This window comes from Rhinopithecus bieti, unplaced genomic scaffold, assembly GCF_001698545.2.
Source record: "Rhinopithecus bieti isolate Rb0 unplaced genomic scaffold, ASM169854v2 scaffold_42532, whole genome shotgun sequence".
Classification (NCBI taxonomy): Eukaryota; Metazoa; Chordata; class Mammalia; order Primates; family Cercopithecidae; genus Rhinopithecus; species Rhinopithecus bieti.
This window is the reverse complement of record NW_016818301.1, coordinates 2,665,932-2,683,042: the sequence shown is the minus strand read 5'-3', so window position 1 is coordinate 2,683,042 and position 17,111 is coordinate 2,665,932. Positions and strand designations below refer to the sequence as shown.

Genomic DNA, 17,111 nt, shown 5'->3' with positions numbered 1-17,111 from the left:
CCCCCCCCCCCCCCCCCACCAGAGTTTTAGAAGTGTAGTGATCCATCATTCCGGCTTTTTTTTTTTTTGAGATGGAGTCTCACTCTGTCGCCCAGGCTGGAGTGCAGTGGTACCATCTCGGCTCACTGCAACCTCCGCCTCCTGGGTTCAAGCAATACTCCTGTCTCCGTAGCTGGGATTACAAGCACACGCCACCACACCCAGCTAATTTTTTGTATTTTTTAGTAGAGACGTGGTTTCACCATGTTGGCCAGGTTGGTCTCGAACTCCTCACCTCAAGTGATCTGCCAGCTTTGGCCTCCCAAAGTGCTGGGATTACAGGCATAAGCTACCACACCCAGCCCATCTTCCTAGCTTCTGAAATGCTGGAGTGAGACACTCCCTTAGGATCACCCAGCCCCACCCGCCCATTTTACAGATGAGGGAAAATGGAGGCCCAAGAGGGAAAATGACCTGCCCCAGCCCAGCACACTTTCTGGGACTGCACCCTGGGAGTGTTATCCAGGTCCATTATCCTGCTACCTGTCCACTGCCCAGTGCTGTCGGCCCCTTCTGGAAAGCATTGCCATAAGGGGCTTCTGAGAGACATCTCCAGAAGTCATCGCAACCAATGTGGCTAAAACCATTGTGACTCCATCCCATGGTTAGGAAACATCTAAGCTGCCACTTGTACTCAATCACCTCTGCAGAACCAGAGCAAAATGATCACCAAAAGCCACCTTCCTGAATGCACACTGGTCGGCAGTTTCTATTCTATCCTAGTTCATTTCCTTTTTTTTTTTTTCCGAGACGGAGTCTCACTCTGTCGCCAGGTTAGAGTGCAGTGGCGTGATCTCGGCTCACTGCAACCTCCACCTCCCTGGTTCAAGCAAGTCTCCTGCCTCAGCCTCCCGAGTAGCTGGGACTACAGGTGCATGCCACCACGCCCAGTGAATTTTGTATTCTTAGTAGAGACGGGGTTTCACCATGTTGGCCATGATGGTCTCAATCCCTTGACCTCGTGATCCTCCCACCTCGGCCTCCCAAAGTGCTGGGATTACAGGTGAGAGCCACCGCACCCTGCCTCTGCTCTNGGCCAGGTTGGTCTCGAACTCCTCACCTCAAGTGATCTGCCAGCTTTGGCCTCCCAAAGTGCTGGGATTACAGGCATAAGCTACCACACCCAGCCCATCTTCCTAGCTTCTGAAATGCTGGAGTGAGACACTCCCTTAGGATCACCCAGCCCCACCCGCCCATTTTACAGATGAGGGAAAAATGGAGGCCCAAGAGGGAAAATGACCTGCCCCAGCCCAGCACACTTTCTGGGACTGCACCCTGGGAGTGTTATCCAGGTCCATTATCCTGCTACCTGTCCACTGCCCAGTGCTGTCGGCCCCTTCTGGAAAGCATTGCCATAAGGGGGCTTCTGAGAGACATCTCCAGAAGTCATCGCAACCAATGTGGCTAAAACCATTGTGACTCCATCCCATGGTTAGGAAACATCTAAGCTGCCACTTGTACTCAATCACCTCTGCAGAACCAGAGCAAAATGATCACCAAAAGCCACCTTCCTGAATGCACACTGGTCGGCAGTTTCTATTCTATCCTAGTTCATTTCCTTTTTTTTTTTTTTCCGAGACGGAGTCTCACTCTGTCGCCAGGTTAGAGTGCAGTGGCGTGATCTCGGCTCACTGCAACCTCCACCTCCCTGGTTCAAGCAAGTCTCCTGCCTCAGCCTCCCGAGTAGCTGGGACTACAGGTGCATGCCACCACGCCCAGTGAATTTTTGTATTCTTAGTAGAGACGGGGTTTCACCATGTTGGCCATGATGGTCTCAATCCCTTGACCTCGTGATCCTCCCACCTCGGCCTCCCAAAGTGCTGGGATTACAGGTGAGAGCCACCGCACCCTGCCTCTGCTCTTTTTTTTTTTTTTTTTTTTTTTTTTTTTTGAGACAGAGTCTCGCTCTGTCGCCCGGGCTGGAGTGCAGTGGCCGGATCTCAGCTCACTGCAAGCTCCGCCTCCCGGGTTTATGCCATTCTCCTGCCTTAGCCTCCCGAGTAGCTGGGACTACAGGGACCCGCCACCTCGCCCGGCTAGTTTTCTGTATTTTTTAGTAGAGATGGGGTTTCACCGTGTTAGCCAGGATGGTCTCAATCTCCTGACCTCGTGATCCGCCCGTCTCGGCCTCTCAAAGTGCTGGGATTATGGGCTTGCGCCACTGTGCCTGGCCCTGTTCATTTCTTTAAGGGCTAGTTGCTACCACTACACTGATGTGACTAGTAATGAGTCACAACCTGCACTTTAATAAACAGCGGCCTCGATAACCCAAAGCCCCATGACAGAGACAGCAACAATTTACTCCGCTGGAATGATGACTACGATTTGCTGGTGCTCCTCGTGTACCAGTCGTTATTCTCATCGCTTCAAGTGTGTGTACTCAGTTACTCCTCATAGCATCCTGTGCGCTAGGTGTGCTTGTGATCTCCATATGGCAGAGGAGGCAGCCGAGGCCCCTGGGGGACCAGGTCACAGCTAGGAAAATGGACTCAGGCAGCCTTTCTCCTGAGCCTGTGTGACTGGTCACCAATCTCTACTGACAGCAGGAAGCAGGGACGTATCTGGCATCCTGCACAGATGGTACTCCCCAAGTTAGCTCCCTGGGCTCCCAAAATGCTTTTCATGTGCTATTATATATAGCACACATTCATTGAACACTTGACGATGTGCCAGCCCTGACACTTGAAACATTATCTTAATTCATCTTCACAACCACCCTGTGAAGGTGAGATGACCAGTGTCCCTATCACACAGATGGGAAAAGCAAGGCACAGAGGTTACACAGCCAGTGGGGGTCCAGGAGGAGACCCCAGGTGGGCTCCCTCTGGAACCCATGCTCCAAACCATAGCATTTGACTTCTCTTTCTCCATCTCACCCACCATCTTTGTTCTCCTCCTTCTTCTCTGAGGTCTGTCTCTCTCTCTCTCACACACACACAAACACATACTCACACACACCCACACACATGCACACACAGAGGCATTTTGGGCGTTATGTTTGTTTATTTTTAATTTTTTATTTCCATAGGTTGTTGGGGAACAGGTGGTGTTTGGTTACATGAGTTAGCTCTTTAGTGGTGATTTGTGAGATTTTGGTGCACCCATCACCCGAGCAGCATACACTGAACCCAATTTGTAGCCTTTTATCCCTCACCCCCTCCCCACCCTTTCCCCCTAAATCCCCAGTCCATTGTATCATTCTTATGCCTTTGCATCCACACAGGTTAGCTGCCGCTTATAAGCGAGAACGTACAATGTTTGGTTTTCCATTCCTGAGTTACTTCACTTAGAATAACAGTCTCCAACCTCACCCAGGTTGCTGCAAATGCCATTAGCTCATTCCTTTTTATTGCTGAGTAGTATTCCACCATATATATACCACAGTCTTTATCCACTCATTGATGGATAGGCATTTGGGTTGGTTCCACATTTTTGCAACTGCAAACTGTGCTGCTATAAACATGCATCACACGGGTATTTTTTGAAACGCATCCCTTCTCACGGCCATGGGCTACACCAGCCAGCACAGCGTGGAAGGAGAAGATGAGAAGAGATGCCCAAGAGACTAGAAAGCTGCTTGCAACCCAGCAGGTCTGTGCAGGTCTGTGAGTGTAGACTGTATCCTCTAATGGGGATTGATCCTCGTGTTCCTAATTCATCCTAATGATGAGTCAAATCCCAGATGGATAAGAGCTTAACACTAGGCACAGAAAATAAGGAACCTGCCCCCGCTACATACCTGATTATGGTGACTATTTTGATTCAAGGTCATTACTCGCACAGGAAACAGGTAAGGCAGCAGCATGGCCTGGCTGTGTGGACCCTGGAGAGAGGTCTTAGTGAGCACAGGACCATCAGTGAGGGACAGGGCCTTAGAGATCATGTACTCCAACCCCATCAGAGTGCAGATCTGAGGGCAGAGGAGGGATAACACATGCTCGGGTCCCGTGGAGAGCCAGGCAAAGAGTGCACAGCAGGCCCAGGTCCCCTGACCTACCCTAGTCGTCACATCACCACCCGCACTGACCACCAGCCCACCCTCCTCCGCTGCCAGACACAGTTAGAAAACCTCGGGGCCCTGCGTGCCCTGTCTGGCCCGGCCTCCGGCTATGCCCACCGTGAAGCACCACATCACAGCGTGATGGCCACAGAGGCTGGGGCCCACCAAGGCACAAGATCACCAAATGATTTGTCTAGGGAGTATGGCCAAAAAGCAGATTTGCAAAGAACGGATAGCTCAGGCCACCCCTTCCAGAAGGCAAGATGTCACTTGCCTCCTGGGCACTTAGGATACTCTTTATTTCTGTCACCAGCACAGAAAATAATAAATTGCTCACAGTTCACTGACATCCTGCATATTCTAAAGTGTCCACATTCCTCTTCCTGCTTAATCCCTGCAACCCTGTAAGGTAGAGTTAGGATTTTCATCTCCATTCTACAGAAAAGGAAATGGGGGCCAGGAACACTTAACCACTGGGGCTCCCCAAGCCTCAGGCCTAAGCCTCTCCTCATCCATGGGCAGGCTCTTCTGAGTGTCTGTGACACAGCTTCAACCCAGATGGCACCCCTGTGCTCCACGTCTGCACATGCAACTGCCCCACCCACACTCCATGTGCACATCCCCAAGGCATCTCAAACTCAGCATGTCCAAAACCAAACCTTGATCTTCCTCCTCTACTCTCTTTTTTTGTTTGTTTGTTTGGTTTTGTTTTGTTGAGACAGAGTTTCCCTCTTGTCGCCCAGGCTGGAGTGCAAAGGCGCAATTTCAGCTCACTGCAACTTCCACCTCCCAGGTTCAAGCGATTCTCCTGCCTCAGCCTTCCAAGTAGCTGGGTTTACAGGGATGCGCCACCACCCCCGGCTATTTTTGTCTTTTTTTTAGTAGTGATGGGGTTTCACCATGTTGGCCAGACTGGTTTCGAACTCCTGACCTCAGGTGATCCACCGGCCTTGGTCTTCCAAAGTGCTGGGATTACAGGCGTGAGCCACCACGCCCAGCCTCCTCCCCTTCTCTCTGCTCACTGCTAGGCTGGGTCTTCTCCCAGTCCTCCAAGTGGTTTTTTCCACCCAGCTGGCAAGTCTGAAACCCAGAAGTTATCCTCAATGCCACCCTCTTCACTACCCATATCCATCCATCAAGCTTCAGTTCACCTCCTAAACATCTCTCAAACACATCTGCCTCTGCCCATGCCCTTTGTACCTACCCTGGCCCAAGCACTGGCATCACTCCTCTCTGGTCAGCTGCAGCAGCCTTCTCGATGCTTCCCTGCAGCCAGCCTTGACCCCTTCATAATCCGTTTGCTTCTTAAGATGCAAATCAGATCATGACAACCTGCCTGTTCTAAGCCCTTTAAAGTTTCCCATTGCTCTCGGGATAAAGCTAAGCTCTTTAGCTCAACCCATGAGGTCCCACGTGGCCCGGACTCGCCTGCCTCCTCTCCTTCAGTGCTCCCCACACTCCTCCACTGGCTCCTCGTGATCCAGCCTCCTTCTAGGTCTGAACAAGTCATGCCTCCTCCACCCCAGCTCCTGCTGCTTTCCCTCCCACAGCCCTGCCTTCATTGTGCCTGGTTAGCTGCTCCTTATTCACTAGAGGTCAGATCCACCACCACTTCCTCAGGGAGGCCCATCCTGATCTCCACATAAGCTCAGAGGATGCTTTGAAGGGCAGCGAAGTGTAGAGCCTGAAAAGAAGGGAAGGGAATGCAGTGGTTAGATGCACAGACCCTAGAGTCAGACTGCCTGGATTCACAAACCTTGGATAAATGGCTTAACCTCTCCTTGCTTCAGTTTGGTCTCTGTATAATGGGCATAATTAAAGTATTTATTCAGGCCACGTGTGGTGGTTCACGCCCGTACTGCCGGCACTTTGGGAGGCTGAGGCAGGCAGAGCACTTAAGGCCAGAAGTTTGAGACCAGGCTGGCCAACATGGTGAAACCCCGTCTGTACTAAAAATAGAAAAATTAGCCTGGCATGACGGCACATGGCCTGTAATCTCAGCTACTTGGGAGGCTGAGACACAAGAATCACTCAAACCCAGGAGGCGGAGGTTACAGTGAGCCGAGATCACGCCACTGCTCTCCAGCCTGGGCAACAGAGCGAGACTCTGTCTCAAAAAAATAATAATAATAATTAAAAATTAAAAAATAAAAGCGTTGGATTTGAATCCAGGTCTATCACATTTCAGAGGCCATACTATTATACGCTGCTTAAGATAATGCAACAAGGAGAACTAAAATAAATTTTAAAAATAAAAATAATATAAAGTACTTACTTCATAGAGTTGTAATCAGAACTAACGAGCTTGTGTATGTGCAGTGCTCATAACGGTCCTCGGCATACTCTAAGCTCTCTATGGACATAGTTGTCTACATGTGACGTTAGCCTGTCACACACCATCATGGTGCCATATAGGTACTTTTCTTTCATAGTATGTTATCCAGGTTGTATGATTATCTGATGACATACATGTCCTTCATGAGAGTGTAAGCTCTATAAGGACATGAACCAGCCTATTTTGCACCCTTCATGTCTCTCATGCCAAGCCCAGGCCTGGCACAGTCGTGGGCACTTAGTCCATATTTGCTCACTGGACTCACAGCTAGCCTAGAGCAAAGCATCTCCCTGCTCCAGACCACGTGGTCTTTTCCCCAATACAGAGTATACTCTTAGCCATAGCTGGCCAAGTATGACTAGCAGGCCAAATCCAGCCCATCCAGCCCACCACCGGATTTTTTTTTTTTTTTTTTTTTTTTTTTTGAGATGGAGTCTCACTCACTCTGTCACCCACTGCCCAGGCTGGAGTGCAGTGGCTCCATCTCAGCTCACTGCAACTTCTGCCTCCTGGGTTCAAGCGATTCTCCTGCCTCAGCTTCCCGAGTAGCTGGGACTTACAGGCACGCACCACCACCCCCGGCTAATTTTGTATTTTAGTAGAGATGGGGTTTCACCATGTTGGCCATGCTAGTCTCGAATACCTGACCTCAGGGGATCCACCCACCTCGGCCTCCCAAAGCGATTTTGTAAATCAAGTTTTAATGGAAGACAACCACGTTCATTTGTTTACATATTGTTTATGGCTGTTTATGTGCTACAACTGCAAAGTTAAGAAATTGTAACTGAGACCATATGGCCAGCAAAGACAAAAACATTTGCTATCTTTCCCTTTACAGAACAAGTTTGCCAGTGTCAGCTTTCGGCATGTGTAATCTCCTTGAAGCCAAAGCCCATGGCTTCATGGGGTTGGTATGAGGCTTATACCACTCTTAGAACAAGGCCTGGTACAGGGGAAGGGCTCCATAATGTTGGCAGGTAATGTGAAGTGTCACATGCTTACTCATAGGAGACCAGTAAATATTTGTTCATTAAGTAAATCAGATATTTTCTGCCCCTTGTGATAGATTTTGGCACCAAGACCAGGCCTGCCTTTGTGGAAAATCAGGACGATTTATAGGGAAGTTATGTCTGGACTGACATTTTGGGGAGAGGGACCTCAGAAATAAAAATTGCTACCTTTTACTATGTACCTTCTAGTGTGAGACACAGTAAAAGGTAGGACCCAGTTTAATTCTTTTTTTTTTTTTCTTCTTGAGATGGAATCTCGCTGTGACGCCCAGGCTGGAGTGAAATGGTGAGATCTCGGCTCACTGCAACCTCCGCCTCCCGCGTTCAAGTGATTATTCTGCCTCAGCACCCCCGAGTAGCTGGGGCTACAGGCGTGCACCACCATGCCCAGCTAATTTTTTCATTTTTTGTAGAGAAGGGGTTTCACCATACTAGCCAGGCCGGTCTTGAACTCCTGACCTCAAGTGATCTACCCGCCTCACCCTCCCAAAGTGCTGGGATTACAGCGGTGAGCCACCGAGCCCAGCCCCAATTTAATTCTTATAATAGCACTTCTCAAACTTTCATATGCATGCAAATCTTGCTCTGGGGATCTCATTAAAATGCAGATTATGACTCAATTGGGGGAAAGAGCTGAGGGGCGGCATTTCTTTTTTTCTTTTTTTCTGAGATGGGAGCCTCGCTCTGTCACCCAGGTTAGAGTGCAGTGGCGTAATCTTAGTTAACTGCAACCTCCGCCTCCCGGGTTCAAGCAATTCTCCTGCCTCAGCCTCCCAAGTAGCTGGGATTACAAGCGCCCACCATCATGCCTGGCTAAATTTTGTATTTTTAGTAGAAGCAAGGTTTCGCCATGGTGGCCAGGTTGGTCTCGAACTCCTGACCTCAGGTGATCCGCTCACCTCAGCCTCCCAAAGTACTGGGATTACAGGCATGAGCCACCACGCCTGGCAGGACTGCCTTTCTAACTAGATGCCAGTGCTGCTGGGCCTCAGGCCGCACTTGCAGCAGCAAAGCCTTAAAACATTTCTATAAGCTAGAGATTATTTTTACTATTTCCATTTCACAGGATGGGGAAACTGAGGCTCAGAGCAGTAATGACTCCTGCCCAAGGGTCACACGGTTGATAAGTGACAAAGCCAGGATTCAAAGTCAAGTGTGACTAACTCCAAAATCCCCATTCCGTTTGTGACACTACCCAGTCAGAAATACCTCCTTCAAGAAACTTCTCCAATGTAGGAGTTCCTGCTTGCTCCTAAATCAGCTTCCTTCCCAGCTGGATCTGGGCCCTGCCAAGTCTGGTGGCCTAAGCATGGTGCTATTTGTTAGTTGCCCACTGTTGCCTTTTTTTTTTTTTTTTTTTTTTTTTTTTTTGTTTGAAATGGGGTTTTGCTCTGTCGCCCAGGCTGGGGTGCAGTGGCACGATCTCAGCTCACTGCAACCTCCGCCTCCCAAGTTCAAGCGATCCTCCTGCCTCAGCCCCCCTAGTAGCTGGGACTACAGGCACGCGCCACCATGCCCGGCTAATTTTTGTATTTTTTCAGTGGAGACGGGGTTTCACCATGTTAGCCAGGCTGGTTTCGAACTCCTGAATTCAGGTGATCCACCCACCTCGGCCTCCCAAAGTGCTGGGATTACAGGTGTGAGCCACTGCACCCGGCCTGTTGCCTTCTTTCTGGGCAAAGGGGCCTCTTCCAAGAGAGGCCAGAGCTTGGGGCTGGCTCTGCTGTGCCGAAGAAGCTTCTGTTTGTATTCCTCGCTGGTGGCCATTATTTAGAGCATGTCATACTCTGCCTTAGTGGCTTCTGAAGCCGTTCTGATTCCTCCACATTGCTCTTTGCTGGCTGCAACACAGCAGACCCCTCCCTCCTCTCCTGCCGCCCTCCATCTTGTCCACACATGCCTGGCCGCTGGCTGCACACACGCATGCATCCCAGCTCCCTCCGCAGCCGACCCTCCCTCCCCCTGCTGGCAGGAAGGCTGAGCTGGGGCATCCGGGTTCCCACAGTGGATGGGGCTCAACTGGAAAAATCAAGCGCTGGGCTGCTGTGAGTCCATTTGCTCTGAGGACACAATTGGGTCGGCCAGCTGCAGGCATCCCGTGGGTAGGAAGAGCCCACTTTCTTGGAGGGGGAAGGCCAGAGCCTTTCTTCTGCCTGTTCCTCTGAGCTGCTGCTGCTGCTGCTGCCCCTCGGAAACCATACCGGCCTCTTTCTTTCTTTCCTTCTTTCTTCTGTCATTCCCCTTTGCGGCTGGCCAGGACCATGTCCACATGGAAAGGGCAGAGCTATTAGAAACTATCTAACGGCCGGGCGTGGTGGCTCAGGCCTGTAATCCCGGCACTTTGGGAGGCCGGGTGGATCACCTGAGGTCAGGAGTTCGAGACCAGCCTGGCCAACATGGCGAAAACCCACCTCTACTAAAAATACAAAAATTAGCCAGGCATGGTGGCGGGCGCCTATAATCCCAGCTGCTTGGGAGGCTCAGGCAGGAGAATTGCTTGAACCCAGAAGACGGAGGTTGCACTGAGCCGAGATCATGCCTCTGCACTCCACCTGGGGTATAGAGCAAGAATCTCTCTCTAAAACAAACAAACAAAAAGAAACCATCTAACGGTCCATACCCCATGTTACACAGGGGAAAAATGGAGGAGGTGACTCACCTGCCTTAGCCACACAGCAAGTGAGTGGCACAGCTAGGACCCAAACCCAGTTCTCCAGGCTCTGTGGCACCCACCCTTTCTGGGCTCCTTGGAAGTCACCTAGGGAGAGTACAGGGTGCTCCCAAAGTTGGGCTGGTCTGGATATGAATCCTGGTTCACTAGCTGGTGGCAGGGGAGTTTCTCTCTCTGAAACTCAGTTTTCTTGTTTGTAAATTGGGGCAAAAAAAAAAAAAAACACACACCCTGCCAGGCTGTTATGAGGATGAAATTATATCATATATGTTAGGTACCCGCTCAAGACCCAACCCAGAGTGGATGCTTAACAAATATTCTCTCTCTTCTCCTGGGTTTTCAATAAGCTCTCACCATCCTCACTTGCTTATAATGATGCAAGTTAAGGTGACTTTTTAGTCATGCATGTCTGTGCATGCATGGGTGTGGATGTGGGTGTGTTTGGGCTGGGGGATCAGGTTGAGGACACAGCGTGTTGTCTTAGCAATGATTTGCAAGGAGAGAACACCTCCCTGGGTCTGGGGAGGGAGAAACCCCATCCCGCCCAAGAGAAGGAGGGTGCTGAGGCTACAGAGTAGCCCAGCCGTCTCAGGCCCCCATCCTCCCACCCCTGCTTCCCTATACGCAGCTCTTTTGCCCCAAGAGCTCTGCCCTTCTTCAAGTCCCCCCAGACAACCCACTCACGCATTCGTGAGCAGCGTAGACTATGCTGCAGATCCATGACTGGGACAAAAGAAGGGTTTTTACATCACACACATCTCAGCAAACTGCCTAAAATCCCCTTTCAACGCCTGTAATCCCAGCACTTTGGGAGGCCGAGGCGGGCAGACCACTTGAGTTCAGGAGTTCAAGACCAGCCTGGTCAACATGGCAAAACCCTGTCTCTACTAAAAATACAAAAACTAGCCAGGTGTGATGGTGCACACCTGTAGTCCCAGCTACTTGGGAGACTGAGGCAGGAGAATCGCTTGAACCCGGGAGGTGGAGAATGCAGTGAGCCAAGATCATACCACTACACTCCAGCCTGGGCAACAGAGCAAGACTCCATCTCAAAAAATAAAATAAAATAAATTTTAAAAAAGAAAAGAAAATCCCTACAGTTCTATATAGAGAAATTCTCTTCTCACGGATCCTTCTTGAACACACTGCCACCCAAAGGGGTGGGGACAAGGATGGGGATAAGAGGAAGCTCCACTCCTGGCACCTTCCCCTCCAAAACCAACCTCCCTGACCAATCCTTGGGCTTGGCCAAAGCGCCCTGTAATTTATCAGGACTCGACTTCCTTAGAAGCCACTTAAGCAACATTTAAAGAAGACATCTTTGGCCGGGCACAGTGGCTAACACCTGTAATCCCAGCACTTTGGTAGGCCAAGGTGGGCAGATCACGAGGTCAGGAGTTGAAGATCAGCCTGGCCAACATAGTGAAACCCCTTCTCTACTAAAAGTACAAAAATTAGCCAGGCATGGTGGTGCACGCCTGTAATCCCAGCTACTTGGGAGGCTGAGGCAGGAGAATCGCTTGAACCCAGGAGGCGGAGGTTGCAGTGAACCAAGATGGCCCCACTGCACTCCAGCCTGGGCGACGGGGAGACTCTGTCTCAAAAAGTAATAATAATAAAAAAGACATATTTTCCCTCACCCCTGCCTCAAGCCGGCTCTGCCACTTGCCTGGCCCATGGCTCCCAGGATACAGAGCTGGGTCCTGAGGTCACTAGCTGCCTATTTGAATTTGAATAGAAAAAAAAAAATGTTTTACTTCGTAAAGACACTTTGTGAAGGGCTCCCCAACACCTCTGGGTCCTCGTTCAGGTGCTGCTTCCCCCACAAACACATGTAACCCTGGCCTCTGCCCTTAGCTGCCTGCCCCACTTTTCCCCCATTCACCCCCAACTATAGGAGCCCTGGCCCTCGCCTTCTGTTTCTCCCTTTTCATTACCATATTCTTTTCTTCTCCGGTCCTGTTTGTCAGTCCTTATCCGGAAGGGTTGCTCTTCTTACTTTGTTTTCTTTGCAATGTGCCTGTTCCTTCCTTCTGGACCACAACCCCACATTTATTCACTTAATGAGCTTCTATCGGCAGCCCACTGTGTCGCTGGACAGAGAGGATAAAGAGAAGAAATGTTTTCTTTGTAAAGTCCCAGTCCTTGCCTCATGACCCATGGTTCATGGTGGAAGCATATGTATACACAAATATTTATTATCATATCATGCGTTGAATGTTTATTATAGACGCCAGAAACCTATCTATCTAAACCTATCTAAACCAACTCATTGAATCCTCACAACAATCTTAGGAACTTGGCATTATTACCATCCTTGCTTTATAGATGAGGAAACTGAGTCACACAGAGGTGAGATACATTTTTTATTGCACAGCTAATAAATGCTGCAGCCAGACACAAATCCAAGCCATGTGGTTCCACCTACCCACTGTACCACACTGCCTCTCAACGTGCCCAAGGGCCCCAAAGCGCAGACGAGGGAGCTCGTAATTTTGCCTCAGGAAGTCAGGGAAGGCTTTACAGAAGAAGGGACTTAGAGCTGGGTTTTGAAGGATGAAGAAGAGTTTGCTGACTGAAGAATAGGACAGACATTCCAGTAGGAAGCTCTGTATTTCAAAAGTCAGCAGCATGAAATGACACGTCATGGGAAGCTTGCTGTGATGGGACAAAAGAGAACATGAGGACTGGGAGCCGTGGGAGCTGGAAGAGGGCAGAGGCCAAGTCACACAGGGCCCTGTGTGCCTGATGGCATGCTGGAGTTTGGCCCTGGAGGCACTGGGGAGCTCCTACAGGGCTGTGAGCTGGGCAGTGGCTTGCTCGCTGTCTGTCTCTCCCTGGGATTGCAAAGCAGCCTCTCCTCTAAGGCTGTGTCCATAAACCCCCAGCGCCTCGGGGCTGCTCTCCCCACCTGCCTCTGTGTGCCTCAGTCTCACAGCCCTGCCATTCTCTTTCTCCCTGACTCTCTGTATTCCACAGGGGCCGTGAGGGCCTCAAGCATTTTCCCAATCCTGAGTGTGATTCTGCTTTTCATGGGTGGCCTCTGCATCGCAGCCAGCGAGTTCTACAAAACTCGACACAACATCATCCTGAGTGCCGGCATCTTCTTCGTGTCTGCAGGTAACAGCCACTGATCTGAGTGGGCTGGACTCCAGGCCTACCACTGGGAAGAAGGCTGGGGTCTGGGTGCTTAGGGGCCACGAGGGCCTGGCAGAGAGAGATGGGGAGAGAGGAGAGGAATCGCCAGGACTTGCACTAGGTCGTGTTGCAGGGGAGAAGGGTTGTGGTGGGGGCTCCTGTCCTGTAGCAACGCCTGAGCCTCCACCAAATCCTCCAAGAACATCCCCATACCCCATCCCTTGGCCCAGTGGCCCATCTTCTTCCCACCACTTGGAAAAAGGCCCAAATCCCCGCTTCCTCTCAGGGTACTTGGCCAATTGCCACTTGCCCTTTTCCCTCCTGGTGCAAGTAAACCCATGAGGAGGCTAGAGAGAGGGCACCCCAGTACCTCGCTGTTCCAACCCCTATGGGATACTCAGCTTCACCTTGGAAACCGAGGGTGGACTCTCCCCTCACTGTTGCACCCAGGTGGGAGCAGGCAGGCACCCACATCCAGATGTCTGAGCCCAGTTACATGACAGATGAGTCACACTCACTTCAGATGCCAGAAAAAGAACCTGGGTGTAGCCTGAGCCATTTAATAGGAATGACCAACATCGGGCCGGGTGCAGTGGCTCACGCTTGCAATCCCAGCACTTTGGGAGGCTGAGACAGGAGGATTGCTTGAGCTCAGGAGTTCGAGACCAGCCTGGGCAACATAGTGAGGCCTCAAGACCGTGTCTCTACAAAAAATTTTTTCTTTTAATCAGCTGGGCGTGGTGGCACATCCATAATCCCAGCTACTAGAGAGGCTGAGGTGGGAGGATCACTTGATCCCAGGAGTTTGAGACTTGCAGTGAGCTATGATCACACCGTTGCACTCCAGCCTGGGTGACAGAGCAAGACTCTATCTATAAAAAAAAAAAAAAAAAAAGAACCACCAACATCTAAGAGTACTCACATGTATTCACCCTTTTAACCTTCTCCATGACCCTAAAGAGTAAGGCTTAACCTGACTCCCATTCTACAGATCTGGAAACTCAAACCAGTGTTAACTTGCCAAGGCTTTGAACGCTGGCAGCCCGGCTCCAGGAGCCCACCTTCACCCGCTGCTGCACCAGCTTCAAAGCCCTGTGCAGCCTTAAGCAAGTTCCTTAACCTCTCTGTGCTTGTCTCCTCATCTGTACCCTGCTCCTGCTTGAGAAGCACCAAGCAGTGAAAGCAGGTAGTGAAGACTCAATGAACAATATCTAGTATTAGTTACTCAGCACCTTGTGAAATGCCTCCCTTCTCCCACCCTGCCCGTGTCTGTTTCCATCAATGCTTCCCTTGTGGCTGTCTCTGAATGGAAAGAAAATGTTAAGGGGAAGCTGGCAGATGTCCCTCTACACTGCCCCACCTGTTCATGAAAACACCGGACCCGGGAAGGCCCACAGAGCTGTCCCCGACCTTTAGGGCTGCCCAGTGGCCGACTTCCTGAGAAACTAACCTCCTTCTCTCTGATCCCCCACCCCGCAGGTCTCAGTAACATCATTGGCATCATAGTGTACATATCTGCCAATGCCGGAGACCCCTCCAAGAGCGACTCCAAAAAGAATAGTTACTCATACGGCTGGTCCTTCTACTTCGGGGCCCTGTCCTTCATCATCGCCGAGATGGTCGGGGTGCTGGCGGTGCACATGTTTATCGACCGGCACAAACAGCTGCGGGCCACGGCCCGCGCCACGGACTACCTCCAGGCCTCTGCCATCACCCGCATCCCCAGCTACCGCTACCGCTACCAGCGCCGCAGCCGCTCCAGCTCGCGCTCCACGGAGCCCTCACACTCTAGGGACGCCTCCCCCGTGGGTATCAAGGGCTTCAACACCCTGCCGTCCACGGAGATCTCCATGTACACGCTCAGCAGGGATCCCCTGAAGGCCGCCACCACGCCCACCGCCACCTACAACTCCGACAGGGATAACAGCTTCCTCCAGGTTCACAACTGTATCCAGAAGGAGAACAAGGACTCTCTCCACTCCAACACAGCCAACCGCCGGACCACCCCCGTATGAAAACCGCGGGGCCTCGCCAGCGCCCGGGCCGAGCCGGGAGGAGGGCGCGGTCCCCGGGGGCGGGGCGGGGCGGGGCGGGGAGACCTCCCAAAAGCGAAAGAAAACAAACAAACAAAAAAAAAAACAAACACACACACACACACACACACCACAAAAAAAGAGAAAAACATAACAAGTAAATTTTAAAAAAAAGAACAAAATATAAGAGGAACAAAGAAGCAAAACAACAGGAAATGTGGGAAAACATAAACGAAGGAAGAAAAACAAACTCTAAAAAAAAGCGAGAGGGATAAAAAATTAAAAATAGAAAATAAATCTAAAAGAAAATGCATGATTTCCCATGTACCATTATTTTAACATTTAATAAAATCAATTTAAATGAAAAAATAAAAGGGAACCAAGATAACATTAAAGCAAAAAAAAAAAATGTGAACAGAAAGGAAAGGGGATGTCCTTTGTATTTTTCAGGGTTTATTTTATTTATTTATTTTTTTTAACGCCGGGAGAGTTACTTTTCTGTTCCCTTTAACCCCCAGCGGGCCCTGCCTCCCTGGGAGAGTGGGGGGTGAGACTCAGGGGCCCCGGGGGCCAGGTGAGCCTGCAGTCACTGCCAGGTCCCTGGAGCCCCTGGGTGGGTGCCCCAGGAACGCAGGGAAGGCTCAGGGCTCGAGCCGGCTCCGCCCAGCATTGATGGGGCAATTGTAGGCCTCCAGGTGACCGAGCCCTTGTCCCTCCTCTCCGTTAGGGTGCCTGGAGGGGGGTACACTTGGGGCTTGCCTGGCCCCAGGTTCCCAGTCCTTAATGGTCCTTAACCCACTGTGATGACTTCCTAGGCCTTGAGGAAAGGGGAAGGAGAGGGGAGGCTGCCAGTGGCTTACCAAGATGCCGGAAACCCCGGAGTCCTCAGGGTGAGCCTCTTGGGGTCATGTCCCCAAGCTCCTGTCCTTGGGGTCAGGAGACGCCCAACCCCTGGGGGACATGAAACAGCTCTCTCTCCTCACCCCTCACCTCAGGGCCACCTGATGACCTTGGGGTGATGGTGGACCCCCAGACTCATAAGCCCCCCAGTTCCCTGGGAAGGGGGTTCATTGACCCTTTGGGGTCCTTGGACTCACTGATGCCCTCTTGGGGCCCAGCGGGTTCAACAATGACACTGCAAAAGGTTTCTTTTACAAAAGAAAAGGAAAACAAGTGGTGATTTTTTTTAATAAAAAAACCACAGACTATAAATAAATGTAAATATAAAATAAGTGGATTTACTTGCAAGAAAATCAGATAGTATTTTTCTTTTAATTCTTTTCCAGCTTTAAACTGTGAAAACAAAAAATGGGGTGGGGTGGGGGACTTAAAATTTAGCAGGGAACTTGTAAGGAAAAAAAAACAGAAAACGAATATACAAATCCATTTACAAAAACAAAGCAAAACCGTGGTGAGAGGTGAGAGCTGGGCTTGAAGGTTGGAGGGAGTAGGGGAAGGTCCTAGTGAGCTGCAGGAGGTCTCTGTGATGGAAAGGTGGCTTCCTGAGACCAGGAAGGTGCTGTGAATGGGGGAAGACAGAATCCAACAAAGAAAGAGACCACACGCCCCACGCGCACGCATGCATGCACGTCCACACACACATACACCGTCCACTTAGCCCAGCACCGCAGTCACTCACAGGGACACACTCAGTCTCCACCCTTCCATCCCATACATAGCCAGGGGCGTGGCTCAAAGGAAATTGACTCATGCCCTCCACAGCCATGGACCACAAGAACTCCACACTGGCCTTTGCGTTCATTCACGCCCTTCCAACACAGCACACACATGAACACACACATGCACGCATACACACACACCCACACACACACCACTCGCATGCATGGGAAGGGCACCCGTCTAGAATCCAGGACTGGATTCCGGA

At 50.8% G+C, this 17,111-nt stretch overlaps 1 protein-coding gene across 1 annotated transcript in view; it reads left to right on the top strand.

Annotated features, from left to right (window-relative positions):
* Nucleotides 1-15,303, top strand: part of CACNG2 (calcium voltage-gated channel auxiliary subunit gamma 2) — a 25,004-nt gene extending 9,701 nt beyond the window's left edge. Inside the window, exons 2-3 of the mRNA XM_017856916.1 lie at nt 13,035-13,175; nt 14,673-15,303. Coding sequence (XP_017712405.1) covers nt 13,088-13,175; nt 14,673-15,208 — 624 coding nt within the window. The 5' untranslated portion in view covers nt 13,035-13,087 and the 3' untranslated portion in view covers nt 15,209-15,303. The remainder of the gene's footprint in view (nt 1-13,034; nt 13,176-14,672) is intronic.
* Nucleotides 15,304-17,111: the final 1,808 nt, after the last annotated feature.